The sequence below is a fragment of the Lathyrus oleraceus genome, chromosome 4, assembly GCF_024323335.1.
Source record: "Lathyrus oleraceus cultivar Zhongwan6 chromosome 4, CAAS_Psat_ZW6_1.0, whole genome shotgun sequence".
NCBI lineage: Eukaryota > Viridiplantae > Streptophyta > Magnoliopsida > Fabales > Fabaceae > Lathyrus > Lathyrus oleraceus.
The window spans coordinates 197,422,706-197,439,459 of NC_066582.1; the positions used below are offsets into that span (position 1 = coordinate 197,422,706).

General features: G+C 36.2%; 1 protein-coding gene across 1 annotated transcript in view; it reads left to right on the forward strand.

Annotated features, from left to right (window-relative positions):
• LOC127074500 (uncharacterized) overlaps window positions 1-16,754 on the forward strand; it is a 47,851-nt gene that overhangs the window by 17,045 nt on the left and 14,052 nt on the right. The window contains 18 exon segments of the mRNA XM_051015834.1: window positions 544-1,199; window positions 1,295-1,412; window positions 1,506-1,622; window positions 1,848-1,939; window positions 2,631-2,785; window positions 6,475-6,530; window positions 6,795-7,008; window positions 10,188-10,607; window positions 10,681-10,958; window positions 11,075-11,160; window positions 11,241-11,327; window positions 11,461-11,722; window positions 11,800-12,198; window positions 12,283-12,379; window positions 14,790-15,100; window positions 15,504-15,620; window positions 15,750-15,917; window positions 16,031-16,153. Coding sequence (XP_050871791.1) covers window positions 544-1,199; window positions 1,295-1,412; window positions 1,506-1,622; window positions 1,848-1,939; window positions 2,631-2,785; window positions 6,475-6,530; window positions 6,795-7,008; window positions 10,188-10,607; window positions 10,681-10,958; window positions 11,075-11,160; window positions 11,241-11,327; window positions 11,461-11,722; window positions 11,800-12,198; window positions 12,283-12,379; window positions 14,790-15,100; window positions 15,504-15,620; window positions 15,750-15,917; window positions 16,031-16,153 — 3,756 coding nt within the window.

Consider the following 16,754-nt stretch of genomic DNA (forward strand, 5'->3'; position numbering starts at 1 on the left):
TACCTAGATCTGGTCTTGATATTGTTTGGTTTTGTTGTTTGTTTTTCATGCCTTTTCTCATTCATGGATTTTATTGTGGTGACTTCTCTTCCCCCCCCGGCGATCATTCCGGAGGTGGTCCTATTATTGGTGCCTTTTCTTCCAACTAACGATCAACCCGGTGGTGACTCTTTTCCCACAAGTGAATCATAAATGGTTTCTTCTCTTCTTGTGATGATGATCAACCTGGTGATGACTTATGTTGGTTATGACTCACACTAGCCCACCAGTTGTCAGACTTAGTTTCAAGTTTTGTGATAGAATGTTTTGTTGTAACAAGCTTAAAGCTTAGTGCGATTTAGCTTGAGGGGTAGTATGATTTGCTAGTTGTCATATCAATTATTCTTATTTTGCATTAATTGTAAAGAGTTTCTGTTTCTATTATGAGACAAACAAGGTGTGCTCTGTCTAGACACAAACATATTGCAAAAATACAATTCTACATAGTTTTTATGATGTCATGATGTGTATCTCGCAAATGTAACAACAAAGGCATTTCTGCAGGTCAAACACTGCTTCCAAAAGGGATGGACGTCTACAGTTTTATGGTTTTCCCTGGTATCATTGTTTGCTAAGAATGATATGGGTGTACCGTTGAGATTGAATTATCGACCAGGTTCATGTTTTGTTGACATCTCATGTACTAATGATGGAGGATGTGGACTCTGGAGAGTTTATCCTCCCGAGGCTGAAAGTTATGAAGGGGTAACCGACTTGGAGGCTTTCAATCAATCGGAGAAGAAAGCTTTCTACCTTGAGAACAAAATGAATAACTCTGCTATTGCTTTCGTTGATGGTGCTCTGGAGTTTGTTAAGAAGCCTGGGAGTCCAATCAAGTTCAAAGTTTTCAATGATCTTTCTGTTACTTATGATGTTTCTGAGACTGCTAGCCACCCTAGAATGGCTATGCATACTTGTTTGCCGACTGATGAAGAAAGTACATCTTCTCTGGGTGGAAAACTTCCTTGTATTGATATTAAAATTGAGAAAATTTCCTTGAATATTGTTCACGAACTTTCTGATACCGAAGATCTCTTCCCTCTAATTTGCTTATCCCTCAACGATACACAACTTACTGTACAGATATTGGCAACAAAATCTAGGGTCATAAGCACTTCAAGTGCATCAATAAATTATTTTGATGCTCAAAGAAACTTATGGTTATTCTACATTCCCATTTAAATTAAAAACTTCCTTTCTATCATTCGCGTTTTATTCGAACTACATTCATAATATTTAATATTTTTAATTTCAGGGGAGAAGTTCTCCATCCTGTTGAAATTAGCCTTTTTTACCGATCTAATGTTCAGGCCCAGCTTTCAGAATATGGATCTTGTGCAGTGCCTACTAATTTCTTCTGCAGAATAAAAGAGGTTTTTAGAGTTACATCTGATTTTATGTATCTTCTTTTCTTTATTTAGACAATTATATTGCTGTTTTCTGAAATTTCTGGTTCATCTGGGCAGTTGGACATATCACTAAATGAAAATTCGTTGGACGTGCTTCTCTTCATGATTGGGGAATTGAAATTATCCGGTCCTTATTCACTACAGAGCTCAGTGATTCTGGCTAATTTCTGCAAGGTTGTTGATCTAGTGCATCTATATATTATTCTTACCATTAGAAAGAGACAAGAGGACTTACTTGATGTTCCTTAATTTCCATTTTTGCTAAACCACATTTTTGTTTTAGCTTCTCTTTGGTCTGTAGTTTCTCTGCTTAATGCCTAGATTATTATATTTTTGAGCACCGCTGAATTAACGGTATAATTGGTGTCCATTGGATCAACTAAGTATGCTACCTGGCAGGTGGAGAATCAGTCAGGGCTGAATCTTCTTTTTCACTTCGATCAGCAACGAGTAACAATTCCCAGAAAACAGTCTGCCTCCATTTTATTAAGGTTTGCAGTTTTATTGATGCCCATGTATATGACACATAATTGATCATCAGATAAATTTATTTTTGGTCCTTGATCGTATAGCATAGAGGGTAGACTTTTTTAGTGAATAATATTTTACAATCATTTGGTTGTACATTTGAGTGTTTGATCCATGTTCTTAATTTTTGCTTCATCTAGGTTGATATTTTATTTGATGGTGGGTTTTGATAAACTTGCATCATATTTTGTACTATCTCCGTTTTTTATCATAAGTCGTTTTGGCATTTTTACATGTATTATGAAATATAATCATTGCGGGATGAAAAAGAGAAATTAGAAGAGATTTTACAAAATTGTCCTTTAATGGTATAGAAAAGATAAATTTAAAGAATTGATAGGAGAGAGTATACTAAATGGTTAAGGGTATAGTACGAAAAATAACATTAATGATTCATTGGTATCGTAAAAAGACTTATATTTTGGTACAATTTTTTTTCCACAAGTATTTGACTGATGTTATGAGAACTGAGGTGGTTTTCGAAGGATGTCATATTTCCTTTCTCTTTTGTCTCCCTCTTCTATTTTGAGCCGTAACCCCAGTCCTCTAATTGAGTTATTGCTCGTTCATTTGTTATCAGAGATCAAAATTTTAAATGTTTAATGCCTTTTCTTTTCCTTCTATGATTTTTTATTTGTGCCTGTCATGTTACAGGAGGCTCTGTGATTTCAAAGTTCAAGATTCAGAAACTGCAATATCTGTTTCTATCCAACTTGCTGATGATGGTTCCTTTGCAACTTCTCCTATTCATCTCTTACTTCCACTAACACAGACTCTTGCTTGGAAAACCCAAATTATGTCAAGAGAAGGTCTTGACTACTTTCTTTCCATGCATTATTTGTTTTTCTTTTTGTCCATTGACCTGTGCAACCTGAAATTCACTAAGTGCTCTACATTTTAAGTGTTTAAAGATAGTTTGGTTAATATGTCTCCTTGTCGAAGTTAATATTTTTGTTCTCTTTTCCTCCTTCCTAATGCTGTTTCTAGACTCCAAGGTATATGGATGGATTGCATTTCTTAAGTAGTACATTACCTTCAGTGAAGTATCAGTATTTGTAGAAATATATTGTATATTTCCTTATATTTTATGAGAATTACATATGCTGTATTTATAGATTGCATAAGGCAGGATTTGAAAGAGAAATCTGACCTAAGAATCAGGGGAATTAATTTCCCATGAATGCTAATTCTAATTACAGAAAAGAACAGGAAATAATAGCTAATTAATTACATTAATCCTAATCCTTAATGAGCTGTACAAACAGAATCATTTGATTCTGTATTGATTATTCCATACTCCCCCTCAATCTGGGTGGTAGATGTCTATCATACCCAGATTGGATCTGATATTCTCGTATATGTTCCTTGGAAGGGCTTTTGTTAGAATGTCTGCAGTTTGCTGGCATGATGGAATATGATTAACACTTATAATTTCATGATCAATTTTCTCCTTGATGAAGTGTCGGTCTATCTCCACATGCTTTGTTCTATCATATGCTGTACCGGGTTCTTAGCAATGCTAATAGTAGCCTTGTTATCACATAATATCTTCATGGGGTGATTGGTAGGAATTTTGATCTCATCTAGCATTCGCTTAAGCCAAATTCCTTCACAAATACCTTGTGACATAGCTCTGAATTCTGCTTCTGCGCTACTCCTAGCCACAACAGATTGTTTCTTGCTTCTCCAAGTTACCATATTATCCCATACAAATGTGCAGTAGCCTGTAGTTGATTTCCTGTCAGATAAACATCCTGCCCAATCAGAATCGGTGTAGACTTCAATGCCTCTGTTTGAGTTCTTTTGAAAATAAAGTCCTCGGCCTGGCGTACCTTTCAGGTACTGGAGAATTCTGTTCACATTTCTCATGTCAGTTTCAGTTGGATTTGACATATAACGACTAGCCATGCTTACAGCAAAACCAATGTCTGGTTTGGTGTGAGTTAGATAGATTAGTTTTCCGACTAGACTTTGATATCTATCTTTATTAGCTGGTACATTCTCATCTTCACTCCTTTTTACTTGTTCTATGGGAGTATTGGCAGCTTTGCATCCAAGCATACCTGTTTCTTGAAGTAAATCCAGAGTGTACTTCCTTTGAGAAACTGAAATACTATTCTTTGTTCGTGCAATTTCCATCCCTAGAAAATACTTGAGTTGTCCCAAGTCTTTGACTTCAAATTCTTTTGCTAGAAGTTTCTTTAACTGGTTGACTTGTTCATCATCGTCTCCCGTAATTACGATATCATCAACATAGACAATAAACAAAGCTATCTTCCCATCCAAAGAGTGCTTGACAAACATGGTATGGTTTGTTTGACATTGAACAAAACCATCTTGCTTGACAACTTTGGTTAGTCTATCAAACCATGCCCTTGGTGATTGTTTGAGGCCATATAGAGATTTGCGAAGTCGACACACCATGTTGGCGGTTCCAGGTGATTCAAGTCCCGGAGGAATTTGCATATATACCTCTTCTTCTAACTCTCCATTTAGAAATGCATTCTTTATGTCTAGTTGGTATAGGGGCCAATCTAGATTTGCTGCCAAAGATAGTAGAACCCGGACAGAATTGAGCTTCGCAACAGGTGCAAAAGTCTCCTCATAATCCACCCCATATGATTGTGTGAACCCCTTTGCAACCAACCGAGCTTTGTACCTGTTTATACTCCCATCAGCATTGTGTTTAATTGAAAATATCCACTTGCATCCTACTGCTTTCTTCCCTTCTGGTATAGCAGTGATCTCCCATGTGCCATTTCTTACAAGTGCTTGAACTTCTTCTGTTACAGCTGCTGCCCATTCAGGTTTCTGCAATGCTTCTTGAATATTATTTGGAATTTCTATGTTGTCAACAGCTGCTACAAAGGACCTGTAACTTTGTGATAGTTTTCCATAGGAGATATATTTTTCAATAGGGTGTTTAGTGCAAGTTCTAACCCCTTTTCTCATAGCAATAGGAATATCAATATCTATTGTATCAACATGTTCAGAGTTAGGAAGAATATTACCTGTGGGAACTTCATTTTCTAGAGTCTGGTTTGACTCATGGCCTTGCATTGGAGCTTTGCTTGACTCTACCTCCTTCCTTTGAAAAATTTGGTCTCTGAAGGTTTTCCATGTATGATCCAACATGTTTCCTTTGTGTGGCCTGGTCTCTTGCAGTGTTCACACCAGGGGCGGGTTTTCTTTTGTGGTGGCCGAGGCTGATTCCCTCTTGCTGCCATTGCAGAGCTCTCGCTGTACGAAACTGAGCTAGGTGTTCCCAACATGATTTTCTTCCTGCTTTCTTCCCTTCTCACTTCTGAAAAGGCTTCTCGAATTTTGAGAAGTGGTTTGGTTCCAAGGATCCTTCCACGAACTTCATCTAGGTCATTGTTTAGCCCCAATAGGAACTTGTAAATCCTATCTTTTTCCACCAGCTCCTTATATTTCTTTTGATCTTATGTACACCACCATGTAACCTCTTCATATATGTCGAGTTGCTGCCAGTGTTTGTTAAGTATATTAAAATACTCAGTAACAGAAGATTCTCCCTGTCGAAGGTCATGAAGAATGCTTTTAATCTCAAATATGACAGATGTATTGTCAACATTTGAGTATGTTTCCTTCACTGCATCCCATATCTCTTTTGCAGTGTCATAGAACATGAAATTTTCACCAATTTCGTTTGTCATGGTAATGAGCAGCCATGACATTACTTGGCTGTTCTCAAGTTTCCATTTCTGAAAGTTTTTGTCTCCTTTTTCGGGACATTTAGAATCCCCCGTTGTGTAGCCTTCCCTTCCTTTTCCTTCGAGGAAGATCTTGACTGACCTTACCCATTGGGTATAGTTTTGACCATTTAATTTATGGCCTGTGATGAGGTGAGTGAGCCCTTCGTGTGAACTGGTCGGAAATGATCCAGTCTCCACTTTGAGCGATTCATCAGATTTGGGATCCTCCATAGTTTGGCGGCGCTAGGTTAGGGATGGTTCAGATCGTGCTCTGATACCATGTAGAAATATATTGTATATTTCCTTATATTTTATGAGAATTACATATGCTGTATTTATAGACTGCATAAGGCAGGATTTGAAAGAGAAATCTGACCTAAGAATCAGGGGAATTAATTTCCCATGAATGCTAATTCTAATTACAGAAAAGAACAGGAAATAATAGCTAATTAATTACATTAATCCTAATCCTTAATGAGCTGTACAAACAGAATCAAATGAATCATTTGATTTTGTATTGATTATTCCATAGTATTGATATTTGATACTGTATCTTCTTGAACCATATATGTCACATCAATAGAAGGGTGTTTATCTGATCTTGAAGAAGAATGATTGGTAAAAATGTTATTTCATATTCATCCATTACTGTGCGGTTTCTTAACCATGTCATGAGAAACTGAGTGGTTGAAGTTGTTGGATGCTCTTTATATTTGGGTCGCCATCTCGGGATTATGCAATTATGAAGGCTGTCCTTATCATATTCATTATTCATTTAACAGGTTCAAGAACTTTCCCTGGGCCAATGCTCGTGGTTAACATTTCTAGAAATTCAGAGGTATGCAAATAATTCCTTTCCATTTAGCACATATTTTTTGCAAATTTGAAATTGGGTTAATAAAGGAGTATATACAATTAAAAAATTAAATACTGTAAGAAATAAAGAATTATGATAAGTAATCATATATAATGCTTTAAACTAATGAAAGTAAAAATAATTATACATGCCTTTGTTTGAGTGTTAGTGCAATTTAAGTCAGAGATAGATTGCCTCATCTCCATGTATAAACCCTGTTTTGTTTCTTCTGTTTGTTTAATTCAGGTTGGCCTATCATTTGTGGTTTCTCCGTTGATTAAAATACATAATGAAACTGGATTTTCAATGGAACTTCAATTCCAGCGACCTGCTCCAATGGAAGATGAGTTTGCATCTATCTTGTTAAAACCAGGAGATTGTATAGATGATTCTATGGCTATATTTGATGCAATAAACTTCTCTGGGGGAGTTAAGAGGGCTTTAATGTCCTTAAGTGTTGGTATACACCTTCATCTGCTGACCCTTTTATTTACAGTTATTCCTTTTCATTTCACACTATTTTCTTTATTCTCTACTATTCATTTGTGAACCCTGTCAGGTTTAGAAGTTATATTGTTTCATATTATTGGAAAAAAGCACCCAAGTCCCACATTAATTAAATATAGAGCCTACAAAAGATTTATGTAGAGTGACACCCCTCACCGTACAAGCCGGTTTTGTAGGGATGAGTTAGGGCAAACTCTAATTCTATTATGGTATCAAGAGCATGTCTATTTGGGCCATCCATCATTTATATATGCGCACCAAACGCAATAGTGCCGGACATAAGAGGGTGTATTAGAAAAACCAAGTCACACATATCGACAATTCGGGCCATCCATCGTTTATATCCATGCACCAAGCCCAATAATGCTGGGCGTGAGGGGGTGTATTGGGAAAAACTCAAGTCCCACATTGGCTAAAGATAGAGCCTACAAAGAATTTATATAAAGTGACACCCTTCACCTTACAAACCGGTTTTGTAGGGATGAATTAAACTAACTCTAATTCTATAACATATCATTGTGGTTTCCGTCGTGAAAGATGAATGATTTCTGTTCTTATTTATAACGCTGCAGATTTTCATCTTTGCCATTTAAATTACTTAAATACTATTTCAGTGTTATTTCTGGTTTCTATACATGTTGTTAAGATATGTATAGATTTAAGTTATTCTCCGTTGAGAAAATCTCTATTAGATTAGTTTTATTAGTTTATTCATCTCTATATTCAAGGGATTTGATTATTGGTTCGAACTTATTCTTTAGTTATAAATAACAAAAAGTTGAGAGTATTGCTCTAAAGCAATTCCAATCATCTCTTTCAATGTTATTCCTGGTTTCTGTACATATAATTTTACTATAATTTAGGATGATGCCTCAGATTAAGTTCATTTCTAACTAGCAGATATTACAGAATGCAAGGGACATTGTTAGGAACCAGTGAGAATTAAAACGGAAGACAGAAAAAAGAATCAAAAGATTTGGAAGTCTAATTGAAACTGAAATGAACAAGAGGATTAGAATGACCCTCCATAGGATTTCTCCTTTCACAACACTTTCAATTTATAGAATGACCCTTTCCATCCTTGTCACTTCCTATTTTAGAGACAATAAGAGACAGTCTGGGTAAGGTACTATAGTATCCATTCCCATACCTATATGAAAAAAATATCCGTATTCAGATCTGTATCTGTGGCGGCAACAACTTTAGTACCCGAACCCACTTAGGTGGGTACCCATGCCCATACTATTAGAGTATAAGAGTAACTATACTTCTTCTAAGTATAACCCTTGTAACTAACTGTGCTGAGTCAGCACATTTAGGTTTAGCTATAAATACACAGTTACTCAACCAATGTAACTAACTCTGTGAAACTGAAATTAAATTCAGTTAGATCTAACTAACTTACTCTCTTCTTTCTCTTATCTCTACTCTCTTTTCATGCTTTTCTCTGTTTTCAATACATACTTGTTACCCACACTTTTTGTACAATAAATCAATAAATAACAGAATGTCAACCATTGATACTGAATTAAAAAATCATTAAAATCGAAGGAAAAAATACTAAAGACTAAATTATTTTACTATCTCAATATTCAAAACAACAAACATCCATAATACCCCAAATATGCAAGTTCAAATTCGGAAGTATATAATCACAAACCGTATGTAAACATGATCCATATAAAGTTAAATGTGGAAAATATTTCTTAATCGATAATAATCAATGTGCAAGCGCTAATCTATATTTAATTATAAGCTTAGTACTTATCGCACAGGCTTGTGAAAACTAATACAAAAATAAGGCTTACTAGTTTTACTATAAGTATTTGCAGAGCTTCTCCTTATTGAAGTTTTTGACTATCTCATTGTGTTTTGTCCTGGCAAATTGAACTGAATTATGAACAATATTGATAGCTGATTTGTTGTCACAACAATTGAACAATATCCATCCACAATAACCCTCATCCCTTGTGCGACAACTTTAAACTCTGCCTCAACAGTTGATCAAGCTACTTCACTTTGCTTCTCACTTCTACAAGCAACACGTGTTCCACACAAGAATGTGCAATAGCCTGAGGTGGATCTTCTGCCATTCACTGAACTTGCATAGTCTTTATCAATATAAGCCTCCATACTCAAATTTACAAACTTACAGTTACACCTCTCTTGAACAAGAGTCCTCTCTTAGGAGTGACTGAGATACTACCGAACAAGATCTACAACCCATAAGTGTCTGAGATACGGCAAAGCACGATCTACAACCCATAAGTGTCTGTCTCTTGGATCATGCATGAACTGATTTTCAATGCTAAAACCATATGCCAATCCCGGTCTTGTGTGGGCTAAATATATCAACTTACCTACTAGTCTTTGATATTGAACTTTGCTCAATAGGGACACTTGCAGAGTTTCATCCATGTTCGTCTGTTTCTCGTAAAAGATCAAGCACATACTTATACTTCCTCTGAGAGATAAAATGTCTTGTTTTGAGTATATCTTCTTTGGTACACCAATGTTGGCTCACTGTCCTTTGTCTTCACTACTTCTGATACGGGTGCTGAAGGTACTGACTCCTGCAAAATAGAGGCCAGAGGAGGGACATGAACAAAAATAGGAGACTTAGAGGGTAAAAGGGGAACTTGAGCAAGGACAAGTGACTCAGATGTAGAAATAGGTTCCTCCAGAACAAGAGGAACAAGAGCTGCAACAGATGATTCTGGAAAACAAGTACCAAGCTTGAGAAACCCGCCTAATCTTCTTATTCAAACCAAAATCCATTTGAACCCCACAAACCAAGATTCCATTAATATCACTTTTAAACAATAAGAACCAAACCCACCACAACCTCAATTTTAAACAAATATGCAGCCTATTTTTCTCTATCAATATTGTTAAATCTGAATATTATTCTGTGATAATGAATAAACAAGCACTAATCTCTTTAAATTGAGTATTCTGACCTAATGAGCCTTACTAAAGGTCCAAACATGAATTACCAATAATACTAAAAATTACAATTGTAAAATTAACCATTTACAACAGATATATTTCATGCTGTTTTGTTTTTCGAAGACTTTGTTGAATCAATTGACCTTTATCCTGAGTTGATTTGATTTAATGGTTAATTTTCAGGTAACTTCTTATTTGCATTTAGACCTAAAATGACTGAGGAATTTAGTAACTCTGAAACATCTCTTTCGCTGGAATGGTCGGATTATATTAAAGGTGGGAAAGCTGTCCGTCTAACTGGAGTATTTGAAAAATTAAACTACAAAGTTCGCAAGGCATTATTTGTAAAATCCGTTAAATGCTCCTTTAGCACTGTGCTTTGCAAACTCATGTCTGAGGGTTTATGTGTGTCCGATATGCATTTTCTCATTCAGACAATTGCTAAAGATATCCCTGTTGCACAACCTCAAAAGTCTACCGCCGTGTTAAAAAATGGGAATTCCAAAGTTTCATTGCTAGAGCAGAAAGAAATATATCTTCTTCCTACTGTACGGTTGACAAACTTATTGCATTCTGACATAGACGTCCTCTTAAGTGAAACAGGTAAAGAAATGCATGTTTTAGCGAATATTTGTATTTTACACTACATTAACTTTTGATTTCGATTTCGGTTAAGATCAGCTGAATCTGGCTGGATATGAGAAAATTGGGAAGCAAGCAAGGATATCATGTGGTTCAACAGCTGATTTTTATGCCAATCCAGCAGTTATATACTTCACTGTTACTTTAACTTCTTCTAATTCAAGTTGCAAGCCCGTAAATAGTAAGGATTGTGTGAAGAAGTTACTGAAGCAGAACACTGAGGTCCAACATCTTGATATAAATTTGGACTTCGATGGAGGAAAATTTTCTGCAACCTTGAGATTGTACCGGGGAAACAGGGGCATGCTGGAGGTTATCATGTTTGCCTTTGTTTTCATTTAGTAGAGCTGACATCTAGTTGTGAAATTCTATATCATGCTTTTGTCTAGTTACTCATATATCATGTGAATCTATGGTACTGCTTGCAGGTTGTTGTTTTTACATCCTATTGTATGAAGAATGAGACAGACCTTCCTATTTATGTTCTTGCAACAAAAAGGTGGCCTCTATCCAGGTGATTCCTACATTCATAGTCATTTAATAGGCTATTAATGCTTTGCTCATTTTTGACAATGGTTGGCTCTCCATATGCAGAGTTGAATTAGAAAATTTGAATTCAAATGTTCCTTCAGAGCTAGGATTATGTTTGCTGCCAAAGTCCACCAGATCATGGTTCTTGAAGTAAGATTAGTTATTGTCCATAACTTATTTGTTTAATATGTCAAATTTGTGGTTTCTTGTAATGCTACCTAAGTTTACTAGTTATTATATCATGCATTATTATACAGTTTCTTATCTTCTTCAATGTTTCCAGATCTGAAAGAGTGCAACTGAAATTGCCAGAAGACCATACATCTGAGGCACTGCTAGACTTGGGTTCGTTATCAGGCCTTACAGAGATAAGCTTTAAAAAAGAAGAAGGATCTGGGATTAAATCTGTAACGAAGCTTGGAGTGTCTATTGGTCCTTCTTTAGGAGAGATTGTTGTGCCATCACAAACGGTGACTTTGGTTCCACGATATATTATTTGTAATGAATCAGAACAATGTATTACTGTTCGCCAATACTATTTCCAGGTATGCATCGATTACATAATAGTTTAAGAGAGTGTTTTTTTTTGTATAACCTGTACTTAATTTAGCTGTCTGTGAAGGATGAGATGACAGGTGTAATCTCCATTGACAGCAAAAAGAGAATGTCACTGCCGCTGAAGGAAGGATTAAGCAAGAAAAAAGAGTTCAGTGTATTTGAGCGGTTAATCAGAAAACACAGAATTGACAGTGACAATTCCTTGTTATATATTCAGTTTCATACAAATGAGCCTGGATTGGGATGGTCTGGCCCAGTGTGTCTAGCTTCACTAGGGCATTTTTTCCTGAAATTCAGAAAAGAAGATACAGCATCAGACAACAGAATGATACAATTTGCAGCTGTTCATGTGGTAGAAGAAGGTTCCACTCTTGTTTTGAGTTTCTACAAGCCACCAAATTTGAGTCTTCCTTACCGAATTCAAAATTGTTTGCCTAATGTATCAATAACTTACTATCAAAAGGTACGCATCAATTCTTTGTTTTAGATTTGGATTCAATTGTTTTCTTTTCTTCCCTGCCCCTCACATCATTTGTGAAATTTCCAGGGTTCATTAGAGCCGGAGGTTCTTGGACCTGCAGGCAGCGCTGATTATGTCTGGGATGATCTAACTCTTCCCCGTAGACTGGTTGTCCGCATCAACGGTGCTCATTTGAATCTTGTTCTAGACTCTATAATCTCTTCTTAGCATCAATAATGATGGAGCCATGCTTCTGTTTGGAAAAGTTGATTTATCTTTTATAAAAAAAGTTGATTTATGACATCTTGGCAAAAAATCCTGATTTATGAATAACTTAATCGGTTAAGTCTACAGGAGGTTAATCATTGATGTTTGAAAATTTGCCTTAATTGTGGTCACCCCTATGGGCTGTTATTGGACCACTTGTTTGCCTCATTGCAACATTCTAACATATTTAGTGTGCCTTCCTGAGAGGTGGGTTTAATCCCATATCGCTTAGAGATATGGTTTCTGAAGGGCTTATATCCTAATGAGTTAGGTCCTAAGCCCAACTTAGAATAGAGCACTCTACAAGCATTATTAACCACTTTATAACGTGTAGTTGCCAGTGATAGGAGTGGCCATAGGTTTAGAATCTGCCATGTCAGCCCTCTGGGGTAAGCCTTTTACAACAATAATGATCCTCTAGATAGGTGTTTAATCTGGATGCCCAAGAAATAATCCAGAGGCCCTAATTGCTCAAGAGCAATATTTAGCATTTTATGAGATTCTAAACATGTGTTAAAGAGGAACCGGCAATAATGATTTCATAACAAATATGATCATAAAGAGAAAGGACTAGGAAGTTTTACGATAGAGAAGAGATGTATTATATTTACTTGAGAAAAGACCAAGAGAAAGTAGAGTTCTTTTGTGTCTTTCAAACTGGGCTTAAGGGGCTTGTGATTCAGAACATGTTCCGGTTGTCTTTCCTGTACTCCTGTCCTTATAAAGAAATAGTCTGGAGTAAATGTTATGGAACAAGAGAGTGGGTAAGTTTTACTGATTGAAATCGAATTAAAGGGGCAACCAGGCACAAGTAACACATAATCCAAGTATTGAGATGATAGAGGTGAAGCTTGACCAATACCGACAATATGTGTCTTAGAACATTTAGCAAGGGTAATATTGTGCGGTATTTTAGAAGGTGACAAATTAGTGATAAGAGAAAGATTACCAACTGCATGATCAGAAGCTCCTGAATACAATCCATGACCATCAGAGTGAGATAGTCAAACTGTAGAATACTGAAATGAGTTAATGTGGTTGAAGATGGAAAATGTTGGATATACACAAATAATGGACTAAAGCAACCGTAAACCGTCTCTAATAGCAGTGATAGACGTGCAGTAGCAGATATACACAACAGATGCAAAACAAAACAACCAATCTGCCCCGAAGTCTGAACCAACAAATCTTGGGATAGAATCACAACAATAAACGACCAAAACATCTGCAGAGAAATATTCTGGAATGCGTCAAACATTTATACCAACACAACAGCATAGACGTGCAGTAGCAGATATACACAACAGATGCAAAACAAAACAACCAATCTGCCCCGAAGTCTGAACCAACAAATCTTGGGATAGAATCACAACAATAAACGACCAAAACATCTGCAGAGAAATATTCTGGAATGCGTCAAACATTTATACCAACACAACAGCATAGACGTGCAGTAGCAGATCTACACAACAGATGCAAAACAAAACAACCAATCTGCCCCGTAGTCTGAACCAACAAATCTTGGGATAGAATCACAACAATAAACGACCAAAACATCTGCAGAGAAATATTCTGGAATGCGTCAAACATTTATACCAACACAACAGCATAGACCTCCAAAACACTTCTCAAACGTGAGACCCAAAGGCTAGAAAGGGTCCTAAATGAACCAGAAAGGAAGGAGAAACTAGATGGTGGGGGCGAAGCGGCGAACAAGCAACAGGAAGGCAGCACACTGGATTCACACACTGGGTAACATATATGGCTAGTGGCACTCTAGCCGGGGCAGATCAGCGGCTTCTGATTCTACTGGTGGCAAAGGCAGTGGCTTCGACGACTGCTCTGGTTACTGTTTCGATTTATAAATACTAATATTATTATAAATATTCTCGTAAGTGTTGGTAATCAAGAAAAACAGAAATAAAATATTAGGCTTATAATTACATGTATCATGGTTGTATGTATAGAAAAGAAAAAAAGGAAGAAATTAATAAATAAAATGTTCTATTGTAACTTAAAATTTGGATTGAACCTCACTCAACCCTAATAAATGTAGTTATGTGAGTCATGGTTCAGTTAACTTGAGCTTCTTAAGGCAATCTATTGATATGAACAAAGACTCGTATAAGTTATATTTCTTTCTGAATTATATAAATAAACAAAGACTCTCACTCAACAAAGACTCTTATAAGTTAAATTTCTCTCTGGCTTTTCATTTTCTTACACTATCAATCTATCAGAGTCTTATGGTTTGGATAAATAATCATCTCACCATAAAAGAAAAAAATATTAAGAAAAACTAATAGTGCTGTTGATTTCTGTTGTAGATAGCCTTCAATTACGAGAGATTAAGTTGGATAAGGTGAGAACATGGATAGCTTTTTATAAACTTGGTCAACAAAGAGTTTTGGCCACACGCTTGCTTTCAGACAAAAGATCAAGAGATCCGATCAGTGAGCCTGATGCCTTTGAGATCACAAAAGTGGGCTATGAAATATATGCAGAAGGGCCAACACGAGTTTTGCGAATTTGTGAGATCTCTGATAGTTTCAAGAAGGATGCAGTTCTTGATTTGTATGCAAAATTTCAACTGAGAGTTTCTCGGCTTGCGGTTCACGTACTTGAACATGTAACACAGGTATCCTAGCTTTTGTCAGGTGCTTGATTTTTGTTGAAGTTGGACTTTCCATGTTTATAATTTATGCTTGCTAATGTGTATACTGTGAACTTGAATAAAACTAATTTTGGAACAAAAGACATTCCCTGTTTCATCTGATCTTACTGGGCATTTCTCAGTTTGTAGTATATATATATATATATTGTATCAGTGGCTCAATTTCAAATACTGCCAGAAGTAGATAGATTTTAAAGTTAGGGTCATAAAATGTGTCGCCCGGGATAACGGGAGTGATTTTTCCTGGTCTACGTGATATTTTACGGTGTTCAATTCTTAGTGAAGCATAGAAGGTATGATAAATTGTTTTCAACTTTTAAGCTCCAGTTTTTGTTTTCTATTGTAATTGTCAAGCTTCTATTTGAAGCAGGAAGATGAAAATGAGCGCAAAGATTTTACACCAATTGTAGTCGTGAAGCTTGAGAATCTTCACATGGTTACTGTTTCTAATAATCATCAGAAATATAACCAGCTCAGTATACAGGTAACATGTTTAATTCAACGGCATGGCTGATTAATACCATTTATTTCACCTTTTTTTTTAATACCAAGTCCGAGGAAAATAATTTGTTTAAGGACTTTATTGATCATATCCTATTTGTTATCGATCTAGTACATGAACTTGGAGCTTAAGCGGACCGGAGCTCCTTTTGCATCAATGCTTCGCAGGCATCAATTGGATTGCAGTGAACCAAATGATAGTGTACTGAAGGTTGTTTTTGTTATACTCGCGTCCAGTTCAAATGTGAAGCAATTTAGATACTCATCAATTTTTCTTCAGGTAAAGTTGGACGTTGGCTTTTTCTAATATATTCAATTTTAAGTTGTGGACTTAACACCTCCGCATATGAATTGGTCGTACTCTTAAATGATTCGACATTTTGTTTTGTGTAGCCTATGGATTTGAACCTTGATGAGGAGACATTAATGAAACTTGCTTCATTTTGGAGAACATCTCTTAGTGACTCAGAGAGTCAGCGGATTTACTTTGATCATTTTGAAATCCATCCAATAAAGGTTTCCTTCCACAATTTGTTTTTCCCCTACTTTGAGTACTTTTCATTAATTACTATACTTGAAATTATAGACATTGTTTCTGGTTTGTAGAAAGAGAGAAACAATAAAAATAGTGTATGAGATACACTACTACTATAGTAGTATAGGAACCCTCGTATTTATATTAATAGGTTAAAAGAGTAGTACATAAAAAGGACAAATGAGCCAAGCCCATTCACTTAATTCTAAATCCTAATAATATAATATTGTAATTTATAATTTATATTATAACTCGTACAATTCCCCCTTGTTGGACTTTCCGTCTTAATTGCGGTCCGCCCTTAGTCGCCTTAATTGCGGCACTTTGGCCTGCCTCATTGCAACCCCTAACACCTTCATTGTGTTAGCTTTGAAGGGGTGAATTTAGTCCCACATTGCTTAGAGATATGACCTGTGTTGTATTTATAAATGGGGACAATCCTCACCTTACAAGCCGATTTTGTAGGGATGGGTTAGGCCTAACCCAAATTCTGATATGGTATCAGAGTCTATCCATTGTTGGGCTTCCCGCATCGTCCACGCTTTGGGCTCATTGAGGCTCAAGCGTGAGGGTGTGTGTTGG